Source organism: Rhinoderma darwinii, chromosome 1, assembly GCF_050947455.1.
Source record: "Rhinoderma darwinii isolate aRhiDar2 chromosome 1, aRhiDar2.hap1, whole genome shotgun sequence".
NCBI lineage: Eukaryota > Metazoa > Chordata > Amphibia > Anura > Rhinodermatidae > Rhinoderma > Rhinoderma darwinii.
In genome coordinates this window covers 478,090,067-478,109,090 of record NC_134687.1, presented here as the reverse complement: position 1 = coordinate 478,109,090, position 19,024 = coordinate 478,090,067, and the positions used below count along the sequence as shown (strand labels likewise).

At 44.7% G+C, this 19,024-nt stretch overlaps 2 protein-coding genes across 4 annotated transcripts in view; one reads left to right on the top strand and one right to left on the bottom strand.

Annotated features, from left to right (window-relative positions):
- The window catches only part of RSRC2 (arginine and serine rich coiled-coil 2), a 54,818-nt gene extending 42,052 nt beyond the window's left edge, over positions 1 to 12,766 (bottom strand). The window contains exons 1-3 of one of the 3 annotated variants that reach the window (XM_075834128.1): positions 12,602 to 12,766; positions 7,746 to 7,893; positions 254 to 294 (exon numbers count right to left, since the gene is read on the bottom strand). In XM_075834128.1, the coding sequence (XP_075690243.1) occupies positions 254 to 294; positions 7,746 to 7,893; positions 12,602 to 12,607 (195 nt within the window). In that variant the 5' untranslated portion in view covers positions 12,608 to 12,766. Of the gene's footprint in view, positions 1 to 253; positions 295 to 7,745; positions 7,894 to 12,601 lie in introns of those variants that run through there. The other 2 variants (XM_075834113.1, XM_075834120.1) reach the window with 2 other exon arrangements.
- The window catches only part of KNTC1 (kinetochore associated 1), a 245,329-nt gene continuing 239,064 nt past the window's right edge, over positions 12,760 to 19,024 (top strand). The window contains exon 1 of the mRNA XM_075834110.1: positions 12,760 to 12,857. Within this exon, the coding sequence (XP_075690225.1) occupies positions 12,839 to 12,857 (19 nt within the window). The 5' untranslated portion in view covers positions 12,760 to 12,838. The remainder of the gene's footprint in view (positions 12,858 to 19,024) is intronic.

The following is a 19,024-nucleotide window of genomic DNA, read 5'->3' as shown; positions in this document are numbered from 1 at the left end:
GATGAATGATCCAGATCAAATAAATTGGACAGTCACCTCCTGCTGGTTTTAGGACTCATTTAGATACTGCTGAAGCTGTAATATTACAATATTGGGCTTCTTCTAATAGATGAGCACCAAATGCAATAACCTGCAATGCGATGTCCAATAGATACCAAACATTTCCCCCCCCATGTACTTACCATTTAGTATAAAATAATTCCTACATCACATACACAGAAACAGTTAGGTTACACTACAAAATATGAATTACCTCTTTGCTTCTGCTCCTACTCCTGTGTTTCTTTCCATCATCTGTAAAACATAAAAAATATTTTGAATAAGTGAACCAGATTCTAAAACTATTCAAATGGAGCTAAACAATGGTTACAAACAACTAAAAGGATATATACAAACACACACAATTGAAACCAATTTTGTATTTCTCCAATGAATTGAAAACATGATTTTGAGTACGGACTGTAAAATCCTCTTCTACTGCAACTCATTCATTAAAAAAAAAGTGAGTTGTGTCTCCCAATAAACTATACGAGAAAAGGATTTTACAGTAAGTACTCAAAAAATCATATTTTCTCCTTAGTTTATTGGCAGACATAGACCGTTGGACATCCTAGAGCAGACCCCAGGAGTAAAAACAGAACGCAGGACATGGTGAGCTACCTGACTGATACCTAAAACACCTTGCTACCTAGGGAAGCATCTGTAAAGCAAAGGTGTGCACCTGATAGTACTTGACAAAAGTAGATTCACCGCCTGAAAGAACGATTAAAATATTTTTTTTTTTTTTTTTTTTATTATCAATTTAAAGGCATGGTGTCGCCCCAAAAACATGTTTTTTTTTTAAAATTTAAACATTTAGTGTGTGGGTGATAAAACATTGTTCAAATTTTTTTTATTTTTTTCGCGAGTCAGGAAATATTATAAATTTTTTCAAATTTATAATACTACCCATTTTTGGTCACTAGATGGAGCTGTTTGGAGCTAGTTCCCAAAATTGCAGCATTGCAACATTGGGTTAAAAGCTATCGCTCTAGTGAGCGCTCAGCATCCCCCCCTCCTTTATCCTGGCTAGTGCCGGGATAAACGAGGGGTTTGAAAGGTTTAACCTGCTACACTGTGCGTCGCCATTTTTTGAGGTAACCCACAGTGTAGTAGGTTTACATGCAGTAGTAAACACACACAAACACTAACATACATTGAAATCGCTTACCTGCTCCTGCCGCCGCGGCCCGTCCGCTCCCTTTGCTGCCGCTGTTCCATGTGCACTTGTCCGGAAGCCGCGACCGGAAGTAGTAATATTACTGTCCGGCCGCGACTTCCGGTCCACAGGAAAATGGCGCCGGACGGCGCCAATTTCGAATAGGACTGTGTGGGAGCGGCGCATGCGCAGTTCCCACACAGACGCCGTACACGGCAGTCAATGGGACGGGAGCCGTTCGCAGTCCCTATGGGACTGTGGCTGCCGTATTCCATGTCTGTGTGTGTCGTTAATCGACACACACAGAAATGGAACAAAAAATGGCAGCCCCCATAGGGAAAAAAAAGTGTGAAAAAAAGAAACAGTAAAACACAAACACACAAATGAAAATAAACGTTTATATTAAGGCACTAACATCTTTAACATATTAATAAAATATTTGTGATGACACTGTTCCTTTAAATTGATAATAAAAAAAAAAAAAAAATATTTTAATCGTTCTTTCAGGCGGTGAATCTACTAATTAATTAATGTTTATGAACGACATCATATATCGAAATTACAGTGAATTTTTACTTGACAAAAGTGTGCAAGGAAGACAAGCTAGGCATCTTGCACAGCTGAAATGCAGAAGTCTTATTGTGCACAGTCCAGAAAGACCCAGCCTCTGGTAGAGTAGGCTATAATCCGAAAAGGGGTTCCTTACCCCAGACACGGTAAGCCTCGTAAATAGCCATCTGAATCCATCCAGCAATAGTGGACTTATAGGCCACCAACCCCTTCCCTGGGACCCTCCTGGAGGATAAACAAGGTATTCGACCTCCAGAAGGAAGGCGTGAAACGTAGGTCCGAAAGGCACGGACAACATCCAGGTTGTGGAGAGACCGCTCCGAATGGATGACTGGCAGATGGGAAAAAGGATGTGCTCATTCAGGTGAAAGACTAAGATGACCCTGGGTCTAAAAAATAAAAGGCACCACACGGAGCACCACTGTATCCTGATAAAGTCGCCAGTTCAGAAACCCTCTAGATGGAAGTCACCGCCACCAAAGACTTCACGCAAACGTTCAAATGGAGAAGATTGCAGAACCTCCAAAACCAAGTTGAGATTCCATGAAGAAGTCAGAGGATAAGTGGGAGCAGCGTGAGCAACGCCTGAAGAACGGTCCGTACATCAGACACTGAGGCTACGGGTGTTTGAACAGGATGGAATATGCTGACACCTGGCCCTTACGGGGGATAAGGGCTAAACTTTGATTCAGCCGGCATTGGGGGTGGGGGGAGGAAAGTACTCTGAAAAAAATAAAAAGTTAGTGAGGGAGAATATGATCCTCACATCAATTAATGTAAGCCTTCCATACAAGGGTAAATGGGGGCTAAGGAAGGATTCCAAGCTTTGAGTATTGTGAAAACAACCCTCTGTAACAAAATTGGGTGCTCTCTGAACGTCGGCCTTGACAGCCACGCCATTAAACATAGCGACCTCAAATTCTGGTGGAAGAGGTCCCTGAGAGAGGAGGTCGGGACGAAAAGACACGGGGTGTAGGCAAGCAGGAACATTACGCCCGCGTACAAACGATGCGGCCAATCTGGCACCACCAGGAGGACTGTAAACCCTTCAGCCTTGAGCAGTCTGAGGAGGTGGGATACGTATAGGAGACAGAAGCAAGTCCACGGAGCCACAAGTGTCCACTGCGTAGGGTTAGGGAGATGAAGCGGGAAACCATGCGATTAAATCTGGACGCAATCAGTACACATCTGGCCTGTCCTACCTGACGCAAATCTGGTCGAAGACCTTTCTTTGGAGAGACCACTCCCCAGGATCAACTCGTTCTTGACAGAGGATGTATGCGACCTAGTCGTCGACCCATGGGACGTGCCCTGCCGGCAGATTGGGAACATGACAGTCTGACCAGGTGAGAATATTTGCGGCTGTGATTAGAGGCCTACCCTGGTGATTAAGATAAGTCACAGCCGTGACATTGTTTGATTGGACTTGCAACAGAGGGCCAGAAAGTAGTAAGTGATGTCAAGTGCAGAATACAAAGGAAGATGGCCCTCAACTCTAGCAGGTAGATGGGGAGAGGGGATTCCTGTGGGGACAACAGCCCCAGAGTTGTGAGGCTCCAGAAAGTTCATCCCCATCCCTTGATACTTGCATCCTTGGAAAGTATCTGCCTGTTCAGCAGAAGGAAGGAGCGACCAAGGGGAATCCTCAGAGAGGAGATCCACCACTGGAGGTTTCGATGGACCGTCAGAGAAAGAGGGATCCATTGAGTCCAGAGAACTGTTCCACCAGGAAAGTATATCGCCCGTTAAAGGAGGAGGAGTGTGGAACAGTGCGAAGGGAACGGCTTAGATCAAAGCCACTATGGTGCGAAGTACTCTCATGCAAAGATGGATACAGGTCAGTGGAGCGGTCTGCAAGGACAGAACACAGGCCTGAAGAACAGACAGCCTTTCCTGGGGAAGGAACACTCACTCATCGACAATGTAGGAGGTCATGTCAGGAAGACAATTGTCTGGGAGGGGGATAGACTAGACTTAAATCCATTAACAATCCAGCAAAATTGGCACAAGGTTTCCAGAGTGACCTGGAGGGCAGCTACCTTGTCCTCCCTGGTAAGGGACTTGATCAAGATGTCATCCAGGTATAGTGTGACCAAAACCCCCCCTGGTCCAAAAGGAGAGTCATCAGCACAGACAGGATATCGGTGAAAACTCTTGGGGCCATCGCCAGACCGAACGGAAGTTCTACAAACTGATAATGGTGCAGAGGCACTGCAAAATGCAGAAAGTGCTGGTGAGACAGGCAAATAGGACCATTGTAAATATTTGCCCTTAATGTCCATTTAGGGAAGAAACTACCCTTGTTCCATGGGAGCAATGACCGAGCGGTGGGATTCAATGCGGAAATTGTGTACTCGTTGAGACGCTTGGGGTCCAGAAAGGGGCGAACCGAGTCGTCCTTTTTTGGCATGACAAAAAGGATGAAGTAAAACTCCTAAAATCCTTGAGTCAATGGCTCAAAAAAAGGCGGCCGTCCTGGAGAGATACAGAGAAACAGCAGACTGGAAAAAGCGCTCTGGAGGAAGGCTGGTAAAATCGATTTTGTATCCTGAGAATACCACTTCCTGAGCCCAGGTGTCTGAATTGTGGGAAAATCAGACGTCCTTGAAGACTTCTGCCCCCCCCCCCGCTCAAACCGGCTGGGGGTGCACCTTCAGGCAGAGCAAGGTTGCCAGTCCCAGCAAGGTTGCCAGTCCCAGCCTTGGCGGTCTGAGACCGAGGGTGCCAGAAGTGGCAGGCTTTGCAGCAAGGCAGTGGCAGCCCGTTTGACTCTGTTCTGGGGTAGACGAGTACTCTTGCCACCTGTGGTGCCTGGTTCGTCCAGTCGGTTCCCAAAGAGTCAGGAACTTGAAAAAGGAAGTGCAGTCAGGTATCGTTTGGAAGCTATATCCACGGACCAACATTTCAGCCAGGCCGTTTTGCGTATAGCAATGGAAGAAGCTCAAGCACGAGCCACCAGACGAGCAGCGTCAAGAAGTATCGCACAAGTACTCGGACGCATTAGACAGGTGATAGGAGAAAAAGAAAAAAGAACTGACAAAAAAATGGTAAAAGCCACGTAGAATACAGCAGTTGTTGGAAAATCAGGAAATGAAGCTATTCTGTCTGCAATCTGAATTTGGTCTTCCTCATACTCAATTTTATAAATATCTTCAGGTGCGTCATGCGTATGGAATGGAGAATAGCAATACTGCTGTCACCGTAACGGACAATGTCCTGATAGGAGTCAGTGGCAAGGCCAATCGCACCTCTGGTCTTATATCCCTTCCTTGTTAAGGAGTAAATGGGAAAGAGATCTTGGACCCGTAGAAGAAAGTCAGTGGGGGGATATATTGTCACGAATTCCTAAATTGTCTATGAATGAAGCACACCGTATTTCTCATATATTTCTAATACATCGGGTTTATAGAACACCAGCATTTCTGACTGATATTGGCCTCAGGGATTCCCCCGACAGTCCCAGATGTGGTGGGGAACCTGGCACATTGATACATATGATGTGGCAATGTGTGCAGCTGCGACAGTTTTGGTCTGAGGTATTGGACACTATCTCTTCTGTATACCAGGTGTCAGTGGATTTCACTCCGTTTGTATGTGTTTCGGGATACGTGGAGGACATCTCTGTTTCTGAACATGTAAACTTAGCGGTTGCTCGTATGTTGTATATGGCTAGGAAGCTTATTGCACAACAATGGCTGGATGATCAACCACCTACGCTACTGGAATTATGTAGTAAAGTGACGTGGCTAACACCTATGGAAAAATATATCTACACAGCTAGGAATGCTGAACACACACGATAAAATATGGACCTTGTGGGTGGAGAGACGGAGTCTGAATTTGTCCCCTGATGCTGCGGCTGAGATTCATTCGGGAACGTAATAGTTTTGTATACAGTGCGTGTTGTGTAGGGTAAACCGAATAAACAATTACTTGATTTAAAAAAAAAAAAAAAAAAATGGTAAAAGCCCTGCTGCAGAAGCGAGGTGTCTGTCTCCTGTGGGCACTAAGCGAAGACTGAATTAGCGCAATGTCTGTAAACAGGGTATATCCTGTTTTAGTAGATACAATTTTGAATCCTTAGTGTCAAGCTTCTTAGGTCTCATGCACACGACCGTAGTGATTTGCACGGGCCGTGACTTGCCGCCCGCAAATCACGGGCCGTGCACATTGCCGCGTGCATTTATTTCTATGAGCCTGGACCGCAAAACACAGCCGCAATAAGACATGTCCGATCTTTTTGCGGTCCAGGCTCTTGGGCAATGCACGGACCGTGGAAACCACGGTCATGTGCATGGGCCCATTGAAATTAATGGGGCCGCAATTCACCCACAGATTTGCGGGTCAATTGTGGCCGCAAAAATATGTTCGTATGCATGGGGCCTTAGTGGGAACAGCATATACCCATTGTCTGTTTCCCCCAATGTGTGTAACGGAAAAAAAAAATGAAAGAGGAACGGTCATTTTTGTTTTAGTAAGTAACTGTATTCTCTATGAAATAACGTTTCAGGAGAAATGACAGGTCCTCTTTAAGCAACTTTTCAAATCGTCTTCATTAAATTATCCTATCGTTCGGTGTCTACAGCTCTTATGCTGATCTATGTGTCCCCAGATTACAAAATCTCAAAGAACTCTAGGATGAAACTACTCGATCTCCTATTTCTTGCCAAAGTACATTTGTTATGTTAGCAAAAAGTAGGGGACAGATGTAGAGAGAACGCCTACAGGAGTCGACTACATAGGGTAGACAAAATAGTAGGCTATTTTTAATCAAGACTACTGTATTTACAAAGCTACTTTTTATTTTTGATGCGATGCAATGGAGCAATTATAAAAACTGGTCATGCCACAATTAGTGGTAGCAGAGAGCAGCTCTCACTCAAGGACCTGTTGCAAGAGTGAATTAAAATGGGTGCCATATAATGATTAATTTCACTGACTGTAAAAGTGCACCGCAGCTAGTTAGGAACGCCTGTGATCAGCTGTATACCAGGGGACTCGCCACATGAACATAGGTTGTCCAAAACACACAATCCTTTCATAAAGTATACGACTCATTTACAGCTGTAAGAGCTACCAGCTTGTAAAGGTATCTTAAAGGAACAGTGTCATCACAAATAATTTTTTTATATGTTAAAGATGTTAGTGCCTTAATATAAACGTTTATTTTCATTTGTGTGTTTGTGTTTTACTGTTTCTTATTTTTACACTTTTTCTTCCCTATGGGGGCTGCCATTTTTTGTTCCATTTCTGTGTGTGTCGATTAACGACACACACAGACATGGAATACGGCAGCCACAGTCCCATAGGGACTGTGAACGGCTCCCGTCCCATTGACTGCCGTGTACGGCGTCTGTGTGGGAACTGCGCATGCGCCGCTCCCACACAGTCCTATTCGAAATTGGCGCCGTCCGGCGCCATTTTCCTGTGGACCGGAAGTCGCGGCCGGAGAGTAATATTACTACTTCCGGTCGCGGCTTCCGGACTTGTGCACATGGAACAGCGGCAGCAAAGGGAGCGGACGGGCCGGAGGGAGCCGCGGCGGCAGGAGCAGGTAAGAGATTTCAATGTATGTTAGTGTTTGTGTGTGTTTACTACTGTATGTAAACCTACTACACTGTGGGTTACCTCAAAAAATGGCGACACACAGTGTAGGAGGTTAAACCTTTCAAACCCCTCGTTTATCCCGGCACTAGCCAGGATAAAGGAGGGGGGGATGCTGAGAGCTCACTAGAGCGAGGGCTTTTAACCCAACGTTGCAATGCTGCAATTTTGGGAACAGCTCCATCTAGTGACCAAAAATGGGTAGTATTATAAATTAGAAATAATTTATAATATTTCCTGGACTCGTGCAAAAAAATAAAAAAAATTTGAACAATGTTTAATCACCCACACTCTAAATGTTTAATTTTTTAAAAAAAAACATGTTTTTCTGGCAACACATTCCCTTTAAATGGTTTGCACGGTGTCAACTTACCAGTCTTCTTTTTATGCTCCCTTGAACGGGATCTTGAATAATGCCTATAAGCCCGAGGGGACTTTGATGGGTCACAATGTTCCATACGTTTTTCTAATGATGGTGACAAGCTTCCAGGAGAGCCGTCATCCTGCTCTGGGTCACTAGACTATAAAAAGGGAAAAAAAATTTGTGAATTTTAGTTCCAGATCTAAGTACCCTACGTGTGTGACATAAACGTAAGGCCTTAGGAATGGAACAAACAAAAAAATTTATAATGGAAAGATTTGAACCTCTTCCGTGTTTTGGATCCACTCATGGTTTTGGTTTACAAGTACTTATGAAAAATAACTGACCATACTACCCAAGCGTAAAAGAGGCCTTATGCACAAGACCCTAGCTGTCTGCGATTACACGACGGGCTGGGGAGTGTCATATGTGGGCCAGACCATGCACACACAAGATGTGCATCGACTTCAAGGAGCCCGGACCGAAATTAAAGTCCATAAAATGACATTCTATTTTTTTTGCGGTCCGGGTTCCGCGCAATGCACGGACCATGGAAGCCATGGTCGTGTGCATTGACCCATAGGATATGATGTGCCATATACTATTCGCAATTGCGGATAGTATGTGTACGCAAATGCATGGCCGCGTGCATGAGGCCTTAGGCGGATAAGGAAAAGATGCTGCACTTAATAGAGTACTCTAGTGTTTCACTGAAAAAAACAAACTGAAACCTAGCGGAACAGAACAGAGGCAAACTGAAACCGACTGTAAGAGAAAAAAAAAGTACCAATTAAATCAATGGTAATAAAACGGAAGCGATAGTTTTGTTTGGCTTTCCGTTCAACTGTTGTTCTAGCGGAAAAGTTGAATGGAACAGACGAACGTAAAGATAGCGCTTATTTGAATAGACACTTCATCAAAAAATGAAAACGAATGGCATGGTGGACTAGGGTTGTCACGATACCAGAATTTGGAATTCGATACCAATACTTAGGGTAGTATTGCGATACTCGATGCCAAAACAATACTTTGGCAACAAAAAAAACCCCACAAAAATGTCCTTCCGTTTTTTGATGCGAGGCACGTAGTGTTATGAATTTTGAATCTCTATGTGCCTCACATTAATTGTAATTAACCCCATCATGTACCTCAGACATTAACCCAATGTTGCCCATTAAGACTGAGCGAGGTACTTGATGGGATCATAATGATTTTAATGGGCAACATTGGGTTAATCTGTGAGGGAAATGATGGGGTTAATTACTATTAGGGCCTATTCAAATGCCTGTGCTTGGTCCCTGATATATGGATCGTATGTCACCTGCATTTCCCGGACCGAGCACCGTTTAAGAAGCCGGGTTCCTAGCATCAGTTATCTATGATGCTAGCAGTCACTGCCTAGGATTACAGTACAGGACAGTTTTCCTGCGGGGGGGAGGGGGGGGGGGGCAGTGACTCCTAGCATCATAGATGACTGATGCTAAGAGCCCGGCTTCTAAAACTGCGTTCGGCCTGGGAAATACAGGCGACATACGATCCGTATATCACCGACCAAACACATCCATGTGAATAAACCCTAATAGTAATTAACCCCATAATTTCCCTCACGGATTAACCTAATGTTGCCCATTATAGTAAGAGATCCCATCAAGTACCTCGCTCACAGTCATAATGGACAACATTGGGTTAATGTGTGAGGTATATGATGGGGTTAATTACTATTAGGCTGGGTTCACACGACCTATTTTCAGGCGTAAACGAGGCGTATTATGCCTCGATTTACGCCTGAAAATACGGCTCCAATACGTCGGCAAACATCTTCCCATTCATTTGAATGGGTTTGCCGACGTACTGTTCCGACGACCTGTAATTTACGCGTCGTCGTTTGACAGCTGTCAAACGACAACGCGTAAAATAACTGCCTCGTCAAAGTGCAGGACACTTCTTTGGACGTTTTTGGAGCAGTTTTCTCATAGACTCCAATGAAAACAGCTCCAAAAACGGACGTAAAAAACGCAGCGAAAACACGTCTGAAAATCAGGGGCTGTTTTTCCTTGAAAACAGGTCCGTATTTTCAGACGTTTGTGGTCACTACGTGTGCACATACCCTTAATGTGAGGCACATGGAGGTTCAAAACTCATAACACCACGTGCCTCACATTAATAAGTGACTTCATCATTTCCCTCACATAATGGCAACATTGGGGTTAACGTGGGTCACATTAACCCCAATGTTCCTCAATGTGGACTACAAAAAATACTAGTGCTTGCTCTAGTGCCTTTATTTCAAGCTTTTGCGCTGTTCTAACTAATACCTGTCTAGGGCCGGTCTGTCACTACACTGCAGCGCGGTCCGGATTGCACACTAGCGGCGCGAGCGACACAGGCACGTCATCAGGAACCCACTGCCTGCGCCGTTCGCAACATTCCCCTCCCTCCCCCTTCTCACATACTCAGATTATCATTGGTGGCAGTAGAGAAAGGAGGGAGGAGCGTTCCTCCCTCCTACTGTGACGCGGCCGGCACCAATGACGAGCTGAGCGGGCACTGCGCACGCCATATTTTCTTCACTTCATTCATTTTAATACTAAGCTGTGCGGCGGCAAAGCTCAGTATCGAAATACATAAATTGGCGGTATCGAACAGTTTGCCCCCGCACAGCATCGAAATGGTATCGAGATTTCGATGCATCGTGTATCCCTATGGTGGACACTGCCGTTATGACTATTGGTATTACAGCACTGATGATGGCTATGTTATAATCGGTCATGTTCTGTCTAAAGGCTCTTTTATACAGGCTAATGATTGAGTGAACGAGAGCTTGTACGAACGCTCGTTCCCGATCATTTCCCTGTGGAAACAGGGCCGCGATTTGCTGACAAACGCTTGTTTGTCGGCTGATCTGAACTGTTATAGTATGTTCACACGGCAACGCTGTTACAGAGCTGTTTTCAGGCAAAAATAGGTCCTGAATTTCAGACGTTTTGACAAGTGCACGCGTTTTTCGCTTCTTTTGACAGCGGCGCGTAAAGAAAAAGCCCGTCTGCACAGAACACAGTAAGACCCATTGTATTCAATGGGCAGATGTCTGAATTACGTCCGTAAATAGGGCGTATGAACATACCCTTATGTGGTCCAAAAATGGTCGCTTGTCGGCAGCACATATCCTTGTCTAAACAGGGGATGTGCTGCCGACAAGATGAAAAATGTATGCGGACGTGCAATAGTAATAACTATTAATTGTCCCCATACATTCCAAACATTACTCCATTTAAAAAGGACCGGTCACCAGTTTATTAATTCCCTATCTCCTCACTAATCTAATAGGCGCTTTGATGCTGATAACTAGTGTAATTTGTTTTAACAAAAACGTTTATTATTTGCAAAGTTAGGAGCATTTTTCTAAATATGCTAAATTGGCTCTAATAGCCAAATAGGAAGAGACTTGTTCTTTTCACTCTGGGTGGTGTATTGTTTTATGTATGACCCTGTCCAATCAGCATACAGCTTCTCCCCCTTCCCTGCCCAGCAACAGTGTGATCATATAGTACACTGCTTCCATTCCCGACTGTGTTTTCAACTGGCGATATCTCCGGCTGTGTCACAGCTAGAACTGCGATCCTGTCATAAGAAAGATTAGAATCACCACTTTTATATGCCACCAGAACTGCCGATCTATGTGGTCCACAGCCAGAGATATGGCTATTTGAAGTGATCCCCCTTCCCTCCAGCCTCAGTCTCTCACACTGTGTGAAGCAGCTTCATGCTGATAGGACAGCGTCAGAGGCTGTGAGGAGGCTCCACCTCAGCAGAATCACTGCTGTTACCTCCCAGTTGTCTAATAAAAGCTAATTTACATATTTAGAAAAAAGTTCAGAATTGTTAATAAAGTTTTGGGACACAACGTAAACTAGTGTTATCAGTGTGACAGAGCCTATCAGATTAGCTAGGAGATTGGGCATTACTAAACTAGTGACAGAGCCTCTTTAAACGGACAAAACAAGTGCTGATCGACATGCAGTTATCGTCAATCCTAGTGCCTTCGACGAGCCGTCCGTTTTTATGAGGACTCATACACTAGAATGGGCGAGAAGGACCACAGACATGAAAACAATGGCCGTGTCACGATTTGTTGGCGGCTCGCGGCTGACAGTACGCTGCCGGCCGACCTGAAAATCACGGCCGTGCACATGGCTACGGTGGTGTGCATGAGGCCTTTAGACTCCCTGCACACGGTCGGTGATTACAGGCACGGCCGGCGACTTTCACCCGCATTTGCAGGCCGTGCTCCATTATAAAGTATGAGAGAACGGTCTGTAAAATAAAAATAGGACAAGTCCTATTTTTTGCGGGTCATTTCTACGGCCCCGACACCTTCCTGTAAATATACGGGAAGGTGTCCATGAGCAACAGAAATGAATGGGTCCGTAATTGCGGCTCAAAGTTACGGCCGTGTGCATAGGGCCTCGTTCTGTGTAACAGATCCGCAAAAAAACTGATGTGTGCGCAGCTCAATAGAAATGAATAGTTCGATATGCAATCTGCAAAAAAACTGATAGGACACTGCAGAAGAAACAACGGTCATGTGCACGAGCCCTAAACATGTACGTTAGATATAGAATACTCAGTGATGAATAGAAGTCACTCAAGATAGACCTATATGCCCCGAAGAGAGATTTATATCCGCCTCTTAACCGCTGACAACTGCGTTGTGTTATAACCGCAACAGACCTAAATCCAACTGAATTAGGACACAGGTGTCCGTGACTATAGGGAAGGCCGCAGGGAACATGGCGGGGACGCGGCCATTTTCCCTCGGCTTAGGAGCGGCCTAGAGTTACCGTATACCAGTACATGTTTATACCTACCGCCATCGTTTGTGTGAAAGCGTATTCACCGCCTTCTGTCACGGAGTCCGGTTCTCTGGTTTCCCTGCACAGACTAACAACGTCGACTGTGCGAAGCGGGCGGGGCACGGATACCCGTATGTGAAAACACAAAGGAAGCAGCTTCCGCGCTAAGCATTCTGGGAGCGGGGCGTGGCGTCAGGGCTCCTTAGCAACCATAAGTCAGGGACCTCGTCCCGCCAGATTCAAGTGGAGGAAATGTTGGCGGGCTGTACTGGTATGTGAGAAACGGGGAACGGGACATTTGAGGGGAGGGTGTCCGCTGTTTTAGTGATGGTGGACTGGCCGCTGTAGTGGGATGGACTTCTGGCTAGTTCTATCAATTTGGTTTCTGTAAGCCGTGATCTACAGCTGTGTTCGGCGTCATTCAAGACTTTGTGTAATCGGCTGCCAGTCCCTATTTCTTTTCATATTTATATATATATATATATATATATATATATACATACATTATTCGTTGGGCTGTGAATACACTAGTTCTCCTGCATTCAACTATTTCTCACTGGGGATCACCGCGAGTCCTGAAAATGTCCCGCCCATTATCACTACCTTATCCCCCATATCTCTATAACGTTCCGACACCTACGTTTCCATGTGTGAATGATTCTAGCTGCTCTTGCTATAAACTGAACTTTGGTACATTTGGCTTTTGAATGGGTTGTTACATTGTACCTCTTTGTTAGGGTTACCACCTTTTCCACCCAGAATTACCGGTCAGTTTTAGGGGGGATTCACACGAACGTGTATTCGGTCCGTGCGGGCCGCGTGGTTTTCACGCGCCACGCACAGACCAATACAAGTCTATGGGGCAGTACAGACAGTCCGTGCTTTTTGCGCAGCGTTTGTCAGCTGCGCAAAAAGCGCGACATGTTCAATATCTCCGCGTATTTCGCGCATCACGCACCCATTGAAGTCAATGGGTGCGTGAAAACCACGCAGGTCGCACGGAAGCACTTCCGTGCGAACCGACTGAAACAGCGCACCAGCTGTCAAAAGGATGAATGTAAACAGAAAAGCACCACGTGCTTTTCTGTTTCCAAACATCCAAATGGAGTGTCTTTGAGTCGAGCGAACCCGGACAATCGAACCGAACTTCACCGGGTTCGGCCGAACTCGTTTTGGCCGAACCCGGCAAAAAAAATTCCGGTACGCGACGTCAGGAGATAGTCACTGTCCAGGGTGCTGAAAGAGTTAAACTGTTTCAGCACCATGGACAGTGACTACCGATCCCAATAAACATGAACCTGTAAAAAAAAACGAAGTTCTGACTTACCGATAACTCCTGGCTTCTTCCTTCAGTCTGACCTCCCGGGATGACAATTCAGTCCAAGTGACAGCTCCAGCCAATCACAGGCTGCAGCGGTCACATGGACTGCCGCGTCATCCAGGGAGGTGGGGCCCGATGTCAAGAGAGGCGCGTCACCAAGGACGCGTCACCAAGGCAACAGGCGGGAAGTTCTCGGTAAGTACTAACTTTTTCTTTTTTTTTAACAGGTTGCTGTATATTGTGTTCGGCATTCACTGTCCAGGGTGCTGAAAGAGTTACTGCCGATCAGTTAGCTCTTTCAGCACCTTGGACAGTGACAGCCGTCGACTAGCCTCATCTCTATGATGGCGGCTGCGCGAAAATCACGCAGCCGTGCATCATACACGGATGACACACGCAGCTGTCAAATGGTTTTTGCGCGTGCAAAACGCAGCGTTGTTTGCGCGCGCAAAAACGCAACGTTCGTCTGAATCTGCCCTTAGTGCGAGTTTGCACGTGTGCGTGTTTTTGGGTGGAAACTGACGTGTAAGTACACCCTGAGGTGCCTCGGGCTGCCTGGCCTGGCAAAAAGGGAGTAAGGGCCTGTTCACATCACCGTTCCGGGGTTCCGTCGGGTGAACCCCGCAACGGAAAGTGAAACCAAGCACAGCTTCCGTTTCAGTCACCATTGATCTCAATGGTGACGGAAACCTTGCTAATGCTTTCCGTTCGTCACCATTCCGGCTGGTTTCTGGTTTTCCGACGGAATCAATAGCGTAGTCGACTCCGCTATTGATTCCGTCGGAAAACCGTAAACCAGCCGGAATGGTGACGAACAGAAAGCATTAGCGAGGTTACTGTCACCATTGAGATCAATGGTGACTGAAACGGAAGCTCTGCTGTCAGTTTCACTTTCCGTTGCGGGGTTCACCCAATGGGAACCCCGGAACGGAAATGAACGGTGATGTGAACAGGCCCTAACCTGACTGTGCGTGTGCTGTTGTCAGCGGAGAGGTTCTTCCACCAGGAATCTGCAGCTTTTCTCACCTGTGACTTCTCCTGTAATGCCCCCTTGTTAGTAGAGACTAAGGGCTTATTCACTAGGACATGAAAAACCTCAGTTTTTCGTCTCCATGCTGCACACGTGCGGGTCCCGTTTTCACTGATCCCTAAGATTTGAGTTTATAGAGGGATCCGTAAAAATGGAAGAAAATAGGACATGTTGTATTTTTCAACGGAACCTTCACACAGGCCGTTAAAACGGTGGTGTGAACGGCCTCATTGAAATACATGTGTCTGTGTGACCGCTGTCGTTTTAACGGCCGTCACACGGACGTATGCAACGTTTGTGTGAATAAGCCCTAAAGGTCGCCATATACTTTGGATAGTCCCATTCACTTTAGCTAGCCGTTGGCTGGACTCTACCATTAAAGCGCATGTATATTTTAATGGGGAGATTGGAACTAGAGGTGTCTGGCAGCAACTTATCTCCCACTGGAACAAAGGATCGGCGTGTTAAAATCCACATGCCCAATCCTCCTTTCCCTGCCTCCGTCGGGAGACGCCAATATACATGAGAGTTGCCCGGTCACCCAGGTTTGCTGACTCTTATCTAATGGGTATGGGCATCTTATATCAATCCAACCCAAATGGCTTCTTAACAAAAATGGAGATTTATTATAAAGAATAGCTCTTGCTATGTAGGCAAACAGCCCATAGAGTTCAATGGGTTCTGTATGGTGGGTGTCGCTGCAGGGAAAATAATTAGTCAGTGGGCCGTTACCTCAACAATAACAGATGATCATCGGGGGGTGGGGGACCCAGGGGTTAGAACCACTGTTTTCAGCTCATTGTTGGGAGAACTGTCAAACATAGAGCCCATTGTCCGGTTTGGATAGCCATTAACAATAACTGTTATAGGGTACGTATCTTTTTTTATTTTATTTTTTAATGTATAGGGCAGGCGATTTTAGGAAATATTGCAATATATTTTATTAACCAATTCAGCCTCCGTTCATTGTAAAACTGCTCCCAAGCTGCTGCCCCTGTCCTCTCAGCTACTGGTCATTGCTAAAGGAAAATCTGTATATTCTGCGCCATACTCGCTGAATACAGCTACTCTGTATGTGGGACACTTCATGCTGCATGCCTCTGAAACCCGGTGTCTCCGTGCATCACGCAGCGTCAGACTGGGGCCCACGAGAGGAAATGATTCTGAGGGCCCACTTTCTATCTATAGGAAACTGGTGCATGGCCACATTTAATTTTATCCTTTATCATTGCTCACACAGGACAAATCATAAGAACTAGACTCTAGTTACATAGTTTGTACGGTTGAAAAAAGACACATGTCCATCAAGTTCAACCAAGGGATGGGAAAAGGGAAGGTAAAACCAGCTCCTGCGGTGACTATTTCATAGATTCACAGTAAAGAAGGCTTGTCGCCTCTGCAGGTTGAACCTTTCTTTTTCCAGACGGAGGGAGTGCCCCCTTGTTTTTTGAGGGGGTTTTACATGGAACAGGATTTCACCATATTTTTTGTATGTGCCATTAATATATTTATAGAAGTTAATCATGTCCCCCTTTAGTCGTCTTTTTTCAAGGCTAAATAGGTTTAGTTCTTTTAATCTTTCCTCATAACTTAGATTCTCCGTGCCCCTTATTAGCTTCGTTGCTCTTCTTTGTATTTTTTTCAACTCCAGGGCATCCTTTCTATGAACTGGAGCCTAGAACTGAACTGCATATTCTAGATGAGGCCGCACTAATGCTTTGTAAGTGGTAATATTACATCCCTGTCCCGCGAGTCCATGCCTCTTTTAATACACGACAATATCTTGCTGGCCTTTGAAGCAGCTGATTGACATTGCATGCTGTTATTTAGTTTATGATTTACAAGTGCACCCAGATCCTTCTCAACAAGTGACTCCCCCAGTGTAGCTCCCCCTAGGACATATGATGCATGCAGGTTGTTGGTACCCAGGTGCATAACTTTATATTTATCTACATTAAACCTCATTTGCCAAGTGGACGCCCAAACACTTAGGCCTGATTCACACAAACGCTGCGCATCTCGGTCGTGAAAAATGCAGTTTTTCATGTCTGAGGTGCATCTGTGCTCAGCGCTGCGGGTTGCGATGTCACGCATCCCCCATAGTTGAGCGTCTATGGAGGGATGGGTGAAAAGATAGGACATGTCCTATTGTCCCACGGACCCATCACACGGTCCATTGAAACAACCGCTGTGTGAACGGCCACATTGAATAACAAAGGTCCGTGGGACGGCCGCTGTTTCAACGGCCATCCCACGGACGTTTAACAGATTCGTGTGAATCGGGCCTAGGTGTGTTGAAATCCGCTTGCAATTTACAAACATCTTCCATAGACTGAACAATGCTACATAGCTTGGTGTTCTCTGCAAAAATAGAAATAGAGCTATTAATCCCATCCTCTATCATTAACCCCTTAATGACCAAGCTAGTTTGGACCTTAATGACCAAGCCAGATTTGTCAAATCTGGTATGTCTGATTTTATCAAAGAATAACTCTGCGAAAGTTTTGAATATCCAAGTAATTCTGACATTGTTTTTTCGTCACATGTTGTACTTTATTTTAGTGGTAAAAGTAAACTGATACAATTTGCGGAAATTAATTGAAAAATTGAAGCAACTTTGTAAAAATGAACATTTTTCCAATATGTCACATATGTACACACATACTGTACAATTTTTTAAAATTAAATATATATTTCCATCTCTTTACTCTATTTTGGCAGCACTTTTGAAAAAAATTAAATACATTTTCAGCAATTTAGAGGACTTACAAATTGAATAATAATTTTATACATTTTTAAATACATTTTGTTTTCCTGCACCAAGCCAGGTTTTCAGAGGCTCATAGGTCTCAGAATGATGGAATCCACCACAAATGACCCCATTTAGAAAACTAAACCCCTTAAGGTATTTATCTAGGGGTATACTAAGTATTTTGACCCCACAGTTTTTTGCTAAATTTAATGCATAGCAGGTAAAAAATAAAAAAAATTCACTTTTCTCATAAAAGTATCACTTTGAAGACTGATTTCTTTGTAAAGCGAACATGAAAATGAAGAAACACACCTCAAAATCTATCACCCTGTTTCTCCTGTGTTCAAAAATACCCACATTGTGGCCCTAATGCGCTGCCTGGACACACGGCAGGGCCCAAAAGAACAGAGCATCTGTTAGCTTCCTGGGTACCAATTTTGCTTGAAAATGTTTTAGGCCCCAATGCACATTTGGAGAGGCTTTGAACTGAAAGAATGATAGAAACCCCCAAGAAATGACCCATTCTTAAAACTACACACCTTAAAGAGGCTCTGTCACCACATTATAAGTGCCCTATCTCCTACATAAGGAGATCGGCGCTATAATGTAGGTGACCGTAATGCTTTTTAGTTAGAAAAACAATCTATTTTAAACCACTTTATGAGCGATTTTTAGCTTTATGCTAATGAGTTTCTTAATTCCCATGTGGGCGTGTTTTTTACTTTAGACCAAGTGGGCGTTGTACAGAGGAGTGTATGACGCTGACCAATCATTCATTTACACTGCACTAGCGATATAGTTATATCGTTGTGTGCATCTACATACACAAACACTAACATTACTACAGTGTCCTGATAATTAATATACATCACTACTAGCCTGGATGTGATGTTTATTCAGAATCCTGACATGTCTAGCGTCTCTCTGAGATTTACAGAAAGGCAAACGTAATCTCGCGAGATTACGATGTAACCTGTCATTTCAAACGAGATTACGCTTGCCTTGCTGGAATCTCACAGAAAAGTTTCAGAAGTGTCAGGATTCTGAATAAACATCACGTCCTGGCTGGAGGTGATGTATATTCATTATCAGGACTCTGCAGTAATGTTAGTGTTTGTGTATGTGGCTGCACATAGCGATATAACTATATCGCTAGTGCAGTGTAAATGAATGGAGAGAAGTGTATGACGCTGATTGGTCAGTGTCATACACGCCTCTGTACAACGCCCACTTGGTCTAAAGTAAAACATGCCCACTTGGGCATTAAGAAACTCATTAGCATAAAGCTAAAAATCGCTCAGAAAGTGGTTTAAAATAGATCGTTTTTCTAAATAA